This window comes from Eupeodes corollae, chromosome X (genome assembly GCF_945859685.1).
Source record: "Eupeodes corollae chromosome X, idEupCoro1.1, whole genome shotgun sequence".
In the NCBI taxonomy this organism is placed as follows: Eukaryota; Metazoa; Arthropoda; class Insecta; order Diptera; family Syrphidae; genus Eupeodes; species Eupeodes corollae.
Window position 1 is genome coordinate 367,220 of NC_079150.1, and position 13,622 is coordinate 380,841.

Here is a 13,622-nt window from a genome sequence, read left to right on the forward strand (position 1 = left end):
TTCGTGTTCATAGATCAAAATTGTGTTGTCATGGTGTTCGAAAGGAATAAACGTACTTTAACAAGTGTGAGATACAAATAATGTATACATAGTACTCCGTTTACATTTCCAACAATTGATTTCATATGCAGTTCTCACAAAAAAAAAATGCGAACATTGTTCAAAACTATCGAAGGCAAACAATTAACACCTAAGACCACTCTTTTTTTGGTTTAAAATGTGACCATTAAGCCTAGACAAATTCACACTTTTTTCTATGTCTTTCTTAACCGAAGCAGCTACATGCTTAATTAGCCCAAATAGGCACCTTATGCACATTTAAGTACAAGGACAAAGTATCAAATTCTGAGGAACCATAGAAACATTGGATCACAAAATAGCAATAGATTGGCCTTAGCACTTGGTGAAAAATTAAAAAAAACTTTGCAACTGCTTTTCACACTAGTTAATATGATCGACCATGTTAAAAGTCTCAAGCAGTACCACATCAATTTGGACTCTTAACAATTACTGGTGCGAAAGTAATTTGTTCAGGGGTGGAGGGGACCTACAGTCTTAAGCTGAATACAAACGGCTAATTTGAGAAAGCATTTTTCATGAAAAAAATTCCTCTTAGAGAATTTGTCAATTGCTGTACGCCCGTGAAACAAATTTGTTTTCCCCTTTAAAGTGGCACAGGCAAAACATCTGGTATTCTGATAGTCCTAGGCACTAATCATCACGCCACGGGTACTAACTTTAATCGAACTTAATTCATCGCCTTTGGCGTTTTTGGTTATCGAGGGTTAGTAAATGGTTGTTCGCGGAAACATTTTTTTTATTAGAATAGAACAGTTTCCTATTTATAACAAGAACTATTTTTTGTATACTTAATGCCAAACAAAAAAAAAAACATTTATTTAATATTCAACTGAATTTAAGAGAATTTAAGCCATTAACACTAATAATACAAATACTTGACCTAAATAATATGAAAGACGTTTTTAAAGCCTAACATATCATTTCTGCTAACCGAGTAGATCGAATGTATCGATTTAATGTTTCTGAGAACATTTCATTAAATTTTCCTAAGATTATAAATTTAAATTTCCCAATTAAAAGTCCAATTCTTTTTAATGTCCTATTTATAAATCTTATTAAAAAGTATTCTACATTTACGTCACCTGTAGAAAAAAAACTCCAAAGATATTGGAAATCTTCTGTCACACAAGCTGTCCAAAAATATTGGATTGGATTCAAGGCTTTTGAGTTTTTGCCGAGTTGATCTTTAACCCTAAGATTTCTACTTCGCTCATGCTGTCATTTAATGGAGATGACCCTAGGAGAAAGAAAGCAAACTTCGTAAACGTATTCCAAGTACTTGACCTGGTTTGTATCTTTTACCGGGTGTTGTTTGAAGCTGGGACACATGTCTGATCTTTAACAATTCTGTAGGCCCCTTACTGTCACACCTACAAGCAGCTTCTTCGGCTTCTTTAGACAAATCGTTAATGAAAGGTGAACTTCCGTTGTCTTTGATTCGATACGTAGACTCTTGTTTGTTTCTTCCTTTCTAGTTGTTTTCTTTCGTCGATCCTTGCCCAAGTTCCTTGGGAAGCGAGGCGCCTGAAGAAGTTATCGATGGTAGTGAGCTCAGCGCTGCTGATTGTGTTCAGTTCCTACGATTCCATAGGTGCTGGTGGACAACAGGATTCTTTAACCTATCTGTATTAAACTTCGACATTCGAGCATTGTAGTACCCGTGGCATTATGGTTAGTGCGTTGGACTATCATGCGAAAGGTCTTGGGTTCGATCCCTGCCTGTGCCACCTAAAGTTTTATTCACGGGTACTGCCTCTTGCGAGGGATTGACAAATTCTCCAAGAGTAATTCTTGTCATGAAAAAGTGTTTTCTCAAATAAGCCGTTCGTATGCGGCATATAAACTGTAGGTCCCCTCCATCCCTGCAATTACTCGCACACAGGAATGGTTGAGAGTTGTAAGTCACTAAGCCCTGGTTCTCTACGGGCTGTCGCCACCTAATTTAATTTATTCGAGTATTGCTGTCTACAGTCCAGCATGCCAAGTTGGTTGAGGTGCTCTGCCACCTACACGTGCGCCACCTGACTTTCGGTATTCCTCTACTGCACCGTCCCTAGGGACTTGGATTCAGAGTCGCTGTCAGCCCGTTCAGTTTGTCGTTAAATCTCCTCCTCCACTTTTCATCTATTCAGACGGGACCAAAAATCACCCGAAGAATTATTCTCTCGAAGCAACTTAAACCGTTTTTATCTTGCCTTGACAAGGTTCAATCCTTATAGAGGGACTTTTAGTTGATCGAGAGAGGGCTTTTTTAATCAGTTCCCTTCTAAGTGTAAAGAAGCAGTGATATTATTCTCCGTTTGACTAGGTAGACAAAGTCTTCCACGACTTCAAAGTTATATCCATATATCCATGGTAGCGTTTTGTTAAAGACGTAGTCGTTCAATGCCTTTTCACTAAACTCATCTTGTCTGATTCCGACTTATTTCAATAACATAGTTTATCTAAGATTGGCGATTGAGTTTTGAACAATTATATTCCAGATCGATTTTGACGAAGTCGCATGACAGGGTAAAACCTTTTTTTGAAATAAAAAGCATTGGTGAGATCTTTTCCAAACTTGATTGAGCAGCCTTCATTCTATATCGTGCACATACGACATTCTTTTATCAACTAAAACTGTTCCTAATCTTAGGGCAGAAACTATAAAAGATGGTCGTATCGGGCCATTCCTGTGTCTGCACCTTCCCTGTTATGGATGTTTTGAAAACTGCTATTGAATCACCGGCTTAAAATAGCAATCCAACTTTACAGAGTCCAACCATTTAACAACACCTATCCCTAAGAAGAAGCGTCTTTACAGTCCACAAACCAATCCTTTTCTAGGTACAGTAGAAAAAATTTCGTCAAAGTGTTAACATTATCAATCAGAGGTGTTGTTGTAAATTAAAGCTTTTAATAACTTTATATTGCTATCTCTTTTTAATAATAATGAATAATTTCTTGTACATAATATACTGAGTTAGTACACTTTTAACTTTGGTAGTAAAACATCTTCATTCTTGCCTTAAACTTTCTTGCTATAATCAATTATAATTACTTAAATAAATCTTGAATTAAATTGCTATTTGTTAAATATAAAGACTGTGTTTCTTTAATCGGGAAATTTAAGTAAATTTGGTAACAAATTTTACATTGGTGCCGAAACCCGGGAAGAGACACGAACGACCCAAATAGCGCGTGATTTATTCTATCGATAATGGATTTAGCAAGTCGTGCTACATTTCGGGGGCAAGTAACGAAGATCGTGAACGGCGCAGGCGATTTCCTGAAATCAAATGAGTGTCAAATTAAAGATGGCATGGACCAATATGCTTTGGATTGCATTGAGGAGGAACTCAGCGTTTTCTTGGATCGATTGACATCGGCACATGCGAGTCTTCGCAAGGCAAATGCCGATGTTCGTTCCTCAATAAAAACGGATGATTTTGATCGAGAAGCAGAATCTGTGGCTGAATATGATGACAAAGCTGTATCAACCATTACACGACTTCAAATTCGTTTAAACAAGGTGAAACAATATCAAAAACAATTATTATCCCCCTCAGTTCCAATTATTGATGGTTCCCCGAATAACGATAACAATATTTCATCACATAACGCTACCATATCCCTTCAAAATAAAATGCCAGCAGTAAAACTTCAAAGGCTGCAACCTAAAAAGTTCTCAGGCGACTACAAAGAATGGATACCGTTTTGGGAACAGTATAAAACACTTGTGCATGATAATCTGTCCCTTTCCACTGTTGACAAGTTTAACTACTTGGAAGCAGCTTTGACTGGTAAGGCAGCAAACACCTTGGTAGGCCTCACACCAAGTGAACTTAATTACGAGACGGCCATAAACATACTCAAAGAAGAGTATGGAAATAAAGAAAAAATAGTCGATCATAATATGCAATGCTTGTTGTCCATTCAGCCAGTTCAATCAAAGGTGGACGCTACAGGGCTGAGATGCCTCTATAATTCTGTTATAGCTTCCACCCGATCACTTGCTGCTCTCGGAATTCCATCATCAAATTATTACGTCATGCTAAAAGGTGTCCTACTCCGTTGCATTCCCAATGAATTGAGAGTTGATTTTCACAGGTATTACGATGACTCTTCCTGTCTAGAAGGTGATAAAAACGATATTTCTGACCATAACGATAACGAGGTTTCCTCTATAAGATCCGATATTTCATCAACGAAAGACATTGGTGATAAAACCGTAAAATATTTATTGAAATTCATCAAAAGAGAAGCTGAATCCCTAGAGAAGGCTCAAGAAGCGAAACAAAGCTCAACTCGAGTGCAATCATCCACATCCAAACCGGTTAAAACAGCTGTTGGATTATTTACAGCAGGAATAAATGACAACCATTGTTTTTTTTGTAAAGCCTCTGATCATTATTCATCTGATTGCAAAAGCTCTTTTCCTATAGCCAAAAAGAAACAGATGTTAAAGGAGGACGGACGATGCTTTCGGTGTTGTAGAAAAGGTCACTACTCTAAGATGTGCAAGAAACGATTTCAACTTTTGTGCAAAATTTGTAACGGGCGACACGCAACTTCTATGTGTGATCCAAACCATACACAATCTACATCGACATCTTCAGGTAAAAAGAAAAGTACACCTCCATCACCATCAACGCAAAATAATACTCTGACGTCACCAATTCAACCGCAGCAATCAACTAACTTATACACCACACAGACACAGAGTCATAATTTAGTACAGCAAGTTAACACTGTGTACTTGCAAACGGCATTTGCATTTGCTTCGAAAAAAAATTCCTGTAAATCATTGTATGTGCGAATGGTATTGGATGGCGGCAGCCAAATGTCATTTATAAAATCTAGCGTGGCACGTCAACTCGATTTGGATATTATCGGAATACAAAATATAAATATCATACCATTTGGAAGCAAAGAGCCTAGACCAAGCATGCAGTGTAATAAGGTACAAGTAGTATTGCGCAACCAATATGACAACAGAATTGTTTCTTTGGAACTAATGGAGGTTCCCGAAATCTGTGTTGATGTTTTGTCAACGCCAGATGAAAATCTGGAAACGTTAAGTGACTTGCAGCTGGCAGATGTGCGTCTCGAAAATTTGCATGCTGAAAATGGAATCAGCATTTTAATAGGAGCAGATAATTATTGGGTTGTTGCAACTGGACAACATAAACGGATTACACCCGATCTAACAGCAATAAACACTGTTCTTGGGTGGACTTTGCAAGGTAGGTCTCCTGTCATTTCTCATAATTCAGATGCTGTGTTGAATCTTTCGTGTGTTACTTCTTTACATGTCTGTGCCTGTGAGGATCTCCAACAATTCTGGCGACTAGAAACTATTGGAATAACAAACGATAAAATTATAGAACGTCCAATAGAGCCCATTATTCGCAAGGTTGCAGATCGATACGAGGCATCACTGCCATGGAGAGATGTTAAAGAATCGCTTCATGATAATCGTATTGGCGCACTTTATCGAATGCATTCACTGGTCCGAAAATTAAGAGCAATAGGAAGACTAAAGGACTATGAATCATCAATGCAAGAGATGATAAACGGTGGTTTGGCTGAACGAGTGAAGGATGAAGGATATGCCTCATAGACCGGTATATAGGGAAGATAAAGACACAACCAAGTTACGAATTGTCTTTGATGCTTCGGCACACGCAGCAAATCATACTTCACTTAACGATCATTTGGAGGTAGGCAACAGCCGTTTGCCTGAGATTTTGACGGTTTTACTCAACTTTCGCTGTGGAAAAATAGGATTGACAGCTGATATTGAAAAGGCGTTTCTTCAAATAGCTTTGGCTGCACCTGATCGAGAAAGCCATCGATTTTTCTGGTTCAAGGAGTTGTCTAACCCTAGTGGAACGCGAACTGATTTTTCAGTGCAAGCCTATCGCATGACACGAGTTACTTTTGGTGTCACCAGCAGCCCTAACATATTAGGAGAAGTAATATCCAAAATTTTAGACGATGGAAAGGAACGATATCCTAGAGCTGTCGACCTTCTACGCAGATGTTTTTACGTCGATGATTTTGTCGCAAGTGTGAATGACGAGGAAATCGCAAGGGATATTAGTCATGAGGCAGTTAAGATCATGAAGGCTGGTTCTATGCATCTTCGTAAGTGGAACTCCAACAGTTTGTTAGTGCGAAATAGTCATCCATCGGAAATACCTCCACCAGAAATGCAAAAAGTCCTAGGGGTCTGTTGGTTTGTTGTTGCTGATGAATTATCGGTGGATTTGAACGCAGTTGAAGTTCTTCTTAATTCAAACAGTTTAAATGGAACAAAACGCAATGTACTGAAGGTAATGTCCAAAATATATGATCCTTTTGGCTTATTAGGTCCCTGGGTAGTTCGTTTGAAGATCCTGTTTCAATCGATTTGGAAACAAAATCTAGACTGGGATGAAGGGCTGCCATCGGAACTTCAAAAGATCTGGACTGAATGCTATGCAGATGTGAGTGAGCTAAGTCAACTGATGATTCCACGCTGCGTTCTCAACGAAGAAGGTTCTACACAGATCCATATTTTTGCCGATGCCAGTCAGCATGCCTTTGGAGCTGTTGCCTTCTTGCGAATCGCAGATAATGATGGAACCATAACCCCTCGTTTCCTTTGCGCTAAGAATCGAATAGCCCCTATCAAGAACAAAGATCGTGATGAGTTAACTGTGCCAAAATTAGAGCTTACCGCTGCTTTACTTGCTGCAAGATTGCTTTTGTATCTACGTACGAATTTACAGATTAAATTCGATGAAGAGTTTTTGTGGACGGACTCCAGAATCGCCTTATTTTGGATATTGGGGAAAGAGAAGCGTTGGAAGCCATATGTTGAGAACAGAGTCCGAGAAATTCGAACGCTAACTAAAATTTCTTGTTGGCGGCACTGTCCAGGTTCTCAGAACCCTGCAGATCTATTGACCAGAGGAATTAACGCTCTGTCTCTAATCCAATCATCTGAATGGCTTTCTGGACCAGATTGGCTACGTAAGGAAGCAACTTTTTGGCCAACTGTAAATGAATACAAACTTGATACACCGCAAGCGCTTTCTTTGTTTGTTGCGGGTGAAGAGGAGAAAGAGGAGTCTACAAAAATTAATAATTCTGTTATACCATGCAAGAAATTCAGTTCTTGGAAACGCCTTTTAAGAACTACGGCTTATTGCTTCCGTGCGATTGACTGCTTCAAGAAAAAACAACGCCATGATAAGTATGCTTCATATGAAGATGTCCCATTCCTAACTGCAAGTGAGATGGATAGAGCTGAAAATTATTGGGTTAGCGAAGCACAGAGGCTGCATTTCAATTCTGAAATTGAATCACTAACGCAAAATAAAGGTATACCTTTGAACTCTAAATTATTAATGTTTAGTCCTGTTCTAGATCAAAATAGTGGTCATCTTCGTGTAGGAGGGAGATTGCACTTTGTTTCCTCTGAAATTCAAGCACACCCTGTAATATTGCCAAAATCGTCACATATCTCGAAGCTGATAGTTAATGATGCACACAAAAAATTGTTCCATGCTGGTGTATCTTCAGTCCTTACGCATTTACGGTCATCTTACTGGATTATTAAGGGTCGACAACTTGTTAAATCTGAGGTCAAGAGCTGCTCAATTTGTAAGGTTCTTCGAGCTATGCCTGCTACTCAACCATTTGCACCACTACCTAGAGATCGGATCACATTTTCGTCGCCGTTTGATGTCACCGGACTGGATTTTGCTGGACCTCTGTATACGTATGATTCTGGACAAAAAAGTAAGGCTTACATTATGCTATTTACTTGTGCATCGATAAGAGCGGTCCATCTCGAACTGACATCAGATCTAACTACCGAAAGTTGTTTATTGGGTATCCGACGCTTTATTGCTCGCAGAGGCGTACCGAGGGTTATCTGGTCGGATAATGCAGCTACCTTCAAGAAATCTTCCAAGGAGTTCTTTAAAGTGAGTTTCACTAATGAAATGTTTACAGGTTTCTTGGCTAACCATCGTATAAAGTGGAGATTCATAGTTGAACGTGCCCCGTGGTGGGGTGGGTTCTGGGAAAGGCTGGTAGGTGTTGTGAAATCCGCTTTAAGAGCAGCTATAGGCAAGGCAACCTTGAACACCAACCAGCTATACACATTTCTTACCGAAGTGGAAAATGTGGTCAACAACAGGCCGCTTACATATGTAGCAGACGAGCCTCTTGATTTATCGCCGCTCACACCTTCTCAGCTTCTACGTGGACCACAAGCATCTCAACTAAATGAATCTTCTTCAACTGAAGATGACAGAAGTCAAGGCCCAGAAGTGTTACGCAAACGGTGGAAGGAACGATTACAATATATAGCTAGCTTCAAGCGGAGGTGGTACAACGAATACATTCAACAACTGATGTCGTTTCATAAGTCAAAATACCACAGATCAATCGACCTGGAAATTGGAGATGTAGTGCTTATGGAGGACCGTTCATTGCCAAAGACACTTTGGCACTTGGGCATAATTGTAAATATTTTTCCCGGTCGTGATGGAAAGGTTCGTGCCTGTGAGGTGCGAATTTCTGACGGAAGAACATTTCGAAGGCCTATTCAACTGCTTTACCCTCTAGAAATAACATATCGTCGTAAAGATGGTGGGCCGGAGGATGTTGTAAATTAAAGCTTTTAATAACTTTATATTGCTATCTCTTTTTAATAATAATGAATAATTTCTTGTACATAATATACTGAGTTAGTACACTTTTAACTTTGGTAGTAAAACATCTTCATTCTTGCCTTAAACTTTCTTGCTATAATCAATTATAATTACTTAAATAAATCTTGAATTAAATTGCTATTTGTTAAATATAAAGACTGTGTTTCTTTAATCGGGAAATTTAAGTAAATTTGGTAGTGGTTTTCTATAAAATCTATATATATATACTATTGCACTTGAAATGTTGGCTAATCTTTGGCATATCTTAATACAAGTGAAATAATTAGAAACAAATAGTTGACAGGGGATCAATACAAGGAGGTAAAACAAGCACATCATTTTGACTGATTGTTGCGCTTCTGGCTTAGTCCAAGTTCTAAACAATTAAAAGTATCCCAATCATCAGAATAATGCTATTAGATTTAAATAAAGTCAATTGAAAAGTTATTACCCTGAAGCAACTATTGACAAATAATGTTAATACATGCAATCTTGTATGTGAAGTTAATATTGCAACTGCGGACTAATTATTGTACGAAAAAATTCACTTAACTTATCAGAGAATTCTGACTTTTCCAATGAAAATGAAATTAAATTTTGTTGACAAAATTTCTTATTAAAAGGGGTTCAACACTACAATAACAACTTTATTGTGCTACAACAAGGCTAGAATTAACATCAGATTCAGGTTCGTTTATATTAATTAAAACACTTTTCTACCGTCAATTGGCTTGGTCATAAACAAAAAGTATAAAGTAACTTCGAGTTTAAAGGAGAAAGTACAGAAAGAACCCAAACTTACAAAACCTATCATGTCATTGGCATGTCATGTGCCTGTCTATCATATAAAATTTGACGACCTAAATCAGCCCGCTGCGGTTGCGTGATGCGTAGTGCATCGGCCCCGTAAGACTCTTTTTAAAAGTTTATTTCGCATTACCGGACTGTTGCGCCACCCAATTTATTTATTTTTATTTATTTCGCATTACCGGTAGAAAAGTCATTGCTCAACTGTTAATTCAAACATATCTTCTTTACTTTTAAATATTGATTATTTTTCCTACTTACGGAAACGGAAAAATGATCAAAAGAAACATTGCGACACTGCGGCGGCGCGGCGTTCGATAGTTTTCAACTTATTAAATGGATTTTGTTTAAGCAATCCTTATTTATCTGTATTTTAATCCCACTTTCAATTTTGACTATTAGGCAAGAACATCTTTGGAAAAGTTCGGCTAGGTATATAGAATTACGAGTATCACTTTTATATACACGTATTTAAATGTACTCGTACAATGTAAGATAGCATTTACCTCTATCGTGACGAAAGCATATGCTATAAAAACTGGAAAGTCGGAACGCCGGACGATTTGAATTCATTATGCTCTACAATTTTATGATTTTCTATTTTTTAAACAACACGCACCTGGAAACTGTTCTTTGTAGAAATTGCACCATCCCTTGTCAATCAAATTTAATACAAAATTGACAATTTTGTATGAAACTGTGACCCTATTTTATTACAAAAAAAATCAAAAAAATAATTACAAAAAGTCCGGTTTCAATTAACAAACTCCATTCTTTATAAAATAGACAAATAAAAGGGATGAAACCAAAAAAAAAACATCTGCATTTTCGTTATTACAGAACGGAAGAACCATCTAACTGACCATTGGGTATCCCGATGGTAAATTCTTCATAATTTAAACCATTTTAAGCTGATTTTTACTTTTTTATACCGATCTTTTTTTTAATGTATCTATGTATGAAGCATAGGGTTGAATAATTTATATATATTTTTCTGTTTCACTTATTTATAAAATGACCCGTTTCCAGAAAGGGCTAGTTTTGTGTAAGTATAAACCAATATATTCTTCATATCTGACCGTTACACGGAGAAATCAGGTTTCTTTTCCCAGGACAGTCTCTGGTCAAGGAACACATTGACTAAGAAAATTAAATTCAAAAGAAGCTCATTAGGAATTCTTACTATAAGAACGGTAAATAAAAAGAAATATTATATCAGAGTCTCCATTAAACCAGTTTATCTTCTTTAAGTCTTTTGTCTTGTGCCTTTGAAGTGTATTCAACAGTTTTTTCGATATTGTCCTTTGAAAAAAAAGTGAAAAATTGCAGCACACAAAAGACTGACCAGTGGTCAAACATAGCGCAGACAGTATGATATCCATCTCAACCCCTTTCTTGTGTTTTTTTTTTAAAGAGAAATGTATCTGTAGACACGTTAAGGTATACCTACAGGGGGTAGGTAATATCTTAACGTTAAAATATTCTATAAAGAACTCTTACATCCCTTTTTATGGACATCGGTCAAGGACTTAAAATGATAAAAGCAAATATTTTCTTACAAAGGGCAGGTTAGGATGCAAGGAGTGTAAGCTAATGTGTGTTTTGATAATAGAATAATTTAATAGGTGGGAAACGTAATTATTTTAAGATGACTTTACATCTACTGCAACAAAATTAGACATGTTATGTATTTGAAGGATCTTTCTATAATCGCATGTGTGCTGAGCACATTCGCGTGCAAAAAGGAGGTTTGTTAAGTTGAGTCAACTTGATTATTTTCTAACAAATTATAATCTCAATAATATAGTAGCTCACTATTCGAATATAGAGGAAATATTTAGCGACCCCGTTTTCAGAGTAAGATTTACTGAAATTTACAGTTTTCGGGAATAAAAGAACTATATAGTTATCAAAGACTAACAAAAACCAGTATATACACATACATGTGTAATTATTGGTGTGAGTGTTTTATTATATATATACGTCTGAAAAATAATATTTAAATTTTCTATCTTATTAAAAATCTAAGAAAAATTTAATTGCTAGATATAATTTATAACTTTGTTTTTACCAATCTGGTGGAAAGCTGAGTTTAAATTCTTATGTTCTAATTATTTTTTTTTTTTTTGAAAAACTCATCAGTTGTTGTCCCTGATTTGGATGTATTATCCTTAGCCATTGTACTGTATACACATAGAAATAGGCACAAAAGTGGTGATTTTGTTAGTTTCATTTTACCCTTCTTTTCATTTATGTTTTTTTAGTCAAACTCCCCCGACAAATCGCATACACTTTCAAATCCAAGTGTTTCATACATATATCCACTTCCACCCTTTGTACGCCATGCCAGAAAACTTTCATAGTTCAGCACATTAAAGGTCCCAAATAAAGAAATTAAAAAAAAAAATCTATCAACCTTCTTCAATCCGCCCTCACGAAACCATGGCAGCCATTTTTCTTTTATAATGAATGGCACCTTGCTATATATGTGTATTTTTTATTTTTGGTGTTGGTTTCCTTGTTTTGGATTGAAAGTAATGTGCAGGGTGTTTTGAATAAGAAGCGACAAGGAAAGAAAAGATCAGGCAGCTTTTAGTCTTTAGCATTGTAAGTAGTAGTACAATAACGCATTTTCTCTTACATGGAATACTTTTTTTAAGAAATCTGTATATGTATGTGTTTAATAATTAGCAATGTAGTACAGTACGCCTATATCGAATACTTTTTCTTAAACAGTTTCCATAACTTTAACAGAAATAGTTATTGATAGAAACATAATAAAAAGAACAAATAAATTAAAGAACTTGGGGATCCGTAAATATCTCAATGGCGAATTAAGTTACGAGTTTGTAGGCAATATCTTTAAAAGATGGCTTTGTTTTTCAGATGAAAAACAACATAAATTATAAAATAAAATCCAAAATTAAACCCCTAGAAAATCAATAATTCCTATTGAAAGAGAAGACATTACTGAATAAAGATATATGTATGAAGAAAAAAATAAAGTTTGGTTTTGGATGGACGAGAATCTCCTGCACACACCTTCTTTAACCTACTACAGCCTCTTAAGTTTATCGAGGTCTTCCAGCCGGAGCAAGATGTTAAACTGGCAAGATAAGGATAAGGATATTTGGGAAAATGCCTTAGGATGGAATGAAAGAACTGCAACTCAAACATCGGACCCATGGTCTCGACCACCCGACCGAGCTTGGGGCCTAATGTCTAACCTTGCATGGGGGGAAAGACAATAAAAAAGAGGACAGGTAATAAGACGCCGACAAAAATACAACGCTGATAGCGTTTTTCTGGAAAGGAAAAATTGGATTAATTAAACAAGAGGTCCTAGCCCTTTCGATTTGATCAGAGACTGAATCCCTAACAGCTATAACAGCTAAATAGCCAGGGATGGTAAGGAACTCCCTACCAAAGATCTTCGATGAGCTCTTTAAAAGACCGAGGAACACATAAGTTCGTCACCAAACAGTTCCTTACCCAAGATTTTCGTCTTATAGACAATAAAGAGATCAGGAATCGAGAAAGCTCATAAGAAAAGGGCCCAATGTACGAAAGGATCCGCTTGAGAGATATATCTTAAATATTTATCGATACAGATTTGCAAGGCCAAGACAGGGCGGTTATAAGAAAATAAAATATCAAAGAAGACACAAAAGAAGTTATATGATTGACCCATAAATCAATACCGCTTTTAAGAAAAGTAGATTTTAAGGTGCGCGTGGGGATGAATCTCTAGAATGTACGACCGCGATGGCTTCAATCCAATCGTAAGAGATCGCTAAACCCTTCTCTGAAAGAGTTCTACTGCGAAGTTATCTGCAGCCAGCCACCCACAAGAAATCCCTACTCTGATTAGAAATGTTGGCAAGCAAATGCAACTTAACAACACCGCCAGGCGTCAACAAATGTAACTTTAAAGCATGTAGTTAAAGAATGTATTTAGCTAGACACCACTGTGAATGCAGAAAACAACACCATCCCTGCGATCAAAGGAAGAATTAAAAATAGGTTTTTGACTTGATCGGCGGC

General features: G+C 36.9%; 2 protein-coding genes across 2 annotated transcripts; both read left to right on the top strand.

The window, feature by feature from the left end:
• Window positions 1-3,280: 3,280 nt before the first annotated feature.
• On the top strand, window positions 3,281-5,683 carry LOC129953211 (uncharacterized). Its single transcript, XM_056066162.1, has one exon. It carries the CDS (start codon window positions 3,281-3,283, stop codon window positions 5,681-5,683), a length of 2,403 nt encoding a protein of 800 aa, XP_055922137.1.
• A 22-nt stretch (window positions 5,684-5,705) lies between these two features.
• Window positions 5,706-8,845, top strand: LOC129953417 (uncharacterized). The gene is made up of 2 exons (XM_056066627.1): window positions 5,706-8,039; window positions 8,094-8,845. Exons 1-2 carry the CDS (start codon window positions 5,988-5,990, stop codon window positions 8,733-8,735), a joined length of 2,694 nt encoding a protein of 897 aa, XP_055922602.1. The 5' UTR covers window positions 5,706-5,987; the 3' UTR covers window positions 8,736-8,845.
• Window positions 8,846-13,622: the final 4,777 nt, after the last annotated feature.

Coding starts and splice junctions, on each gene's coding strand:
- LOC129953417 (XM_056066627.1), top strand. CDS start 5,988: ATGACACGAGTTACTTTTGGTGTCACCAGCAGCCCTAACATATTAGGA. Junction 8,040..8,093: donor CTTCCAAGGAGTTCTTTAAA/GTGAGTTTCACT, acceptor CATCGTATAAAG/TGGAGATTCATAGTTGAACG.
- LOC129953211 (XM_056066162.1), top strand. CDS start 3,281: ATGGATTTAGCAAGTCGTGCTACATTTCGGGGGCAAGTAACGAAGATC.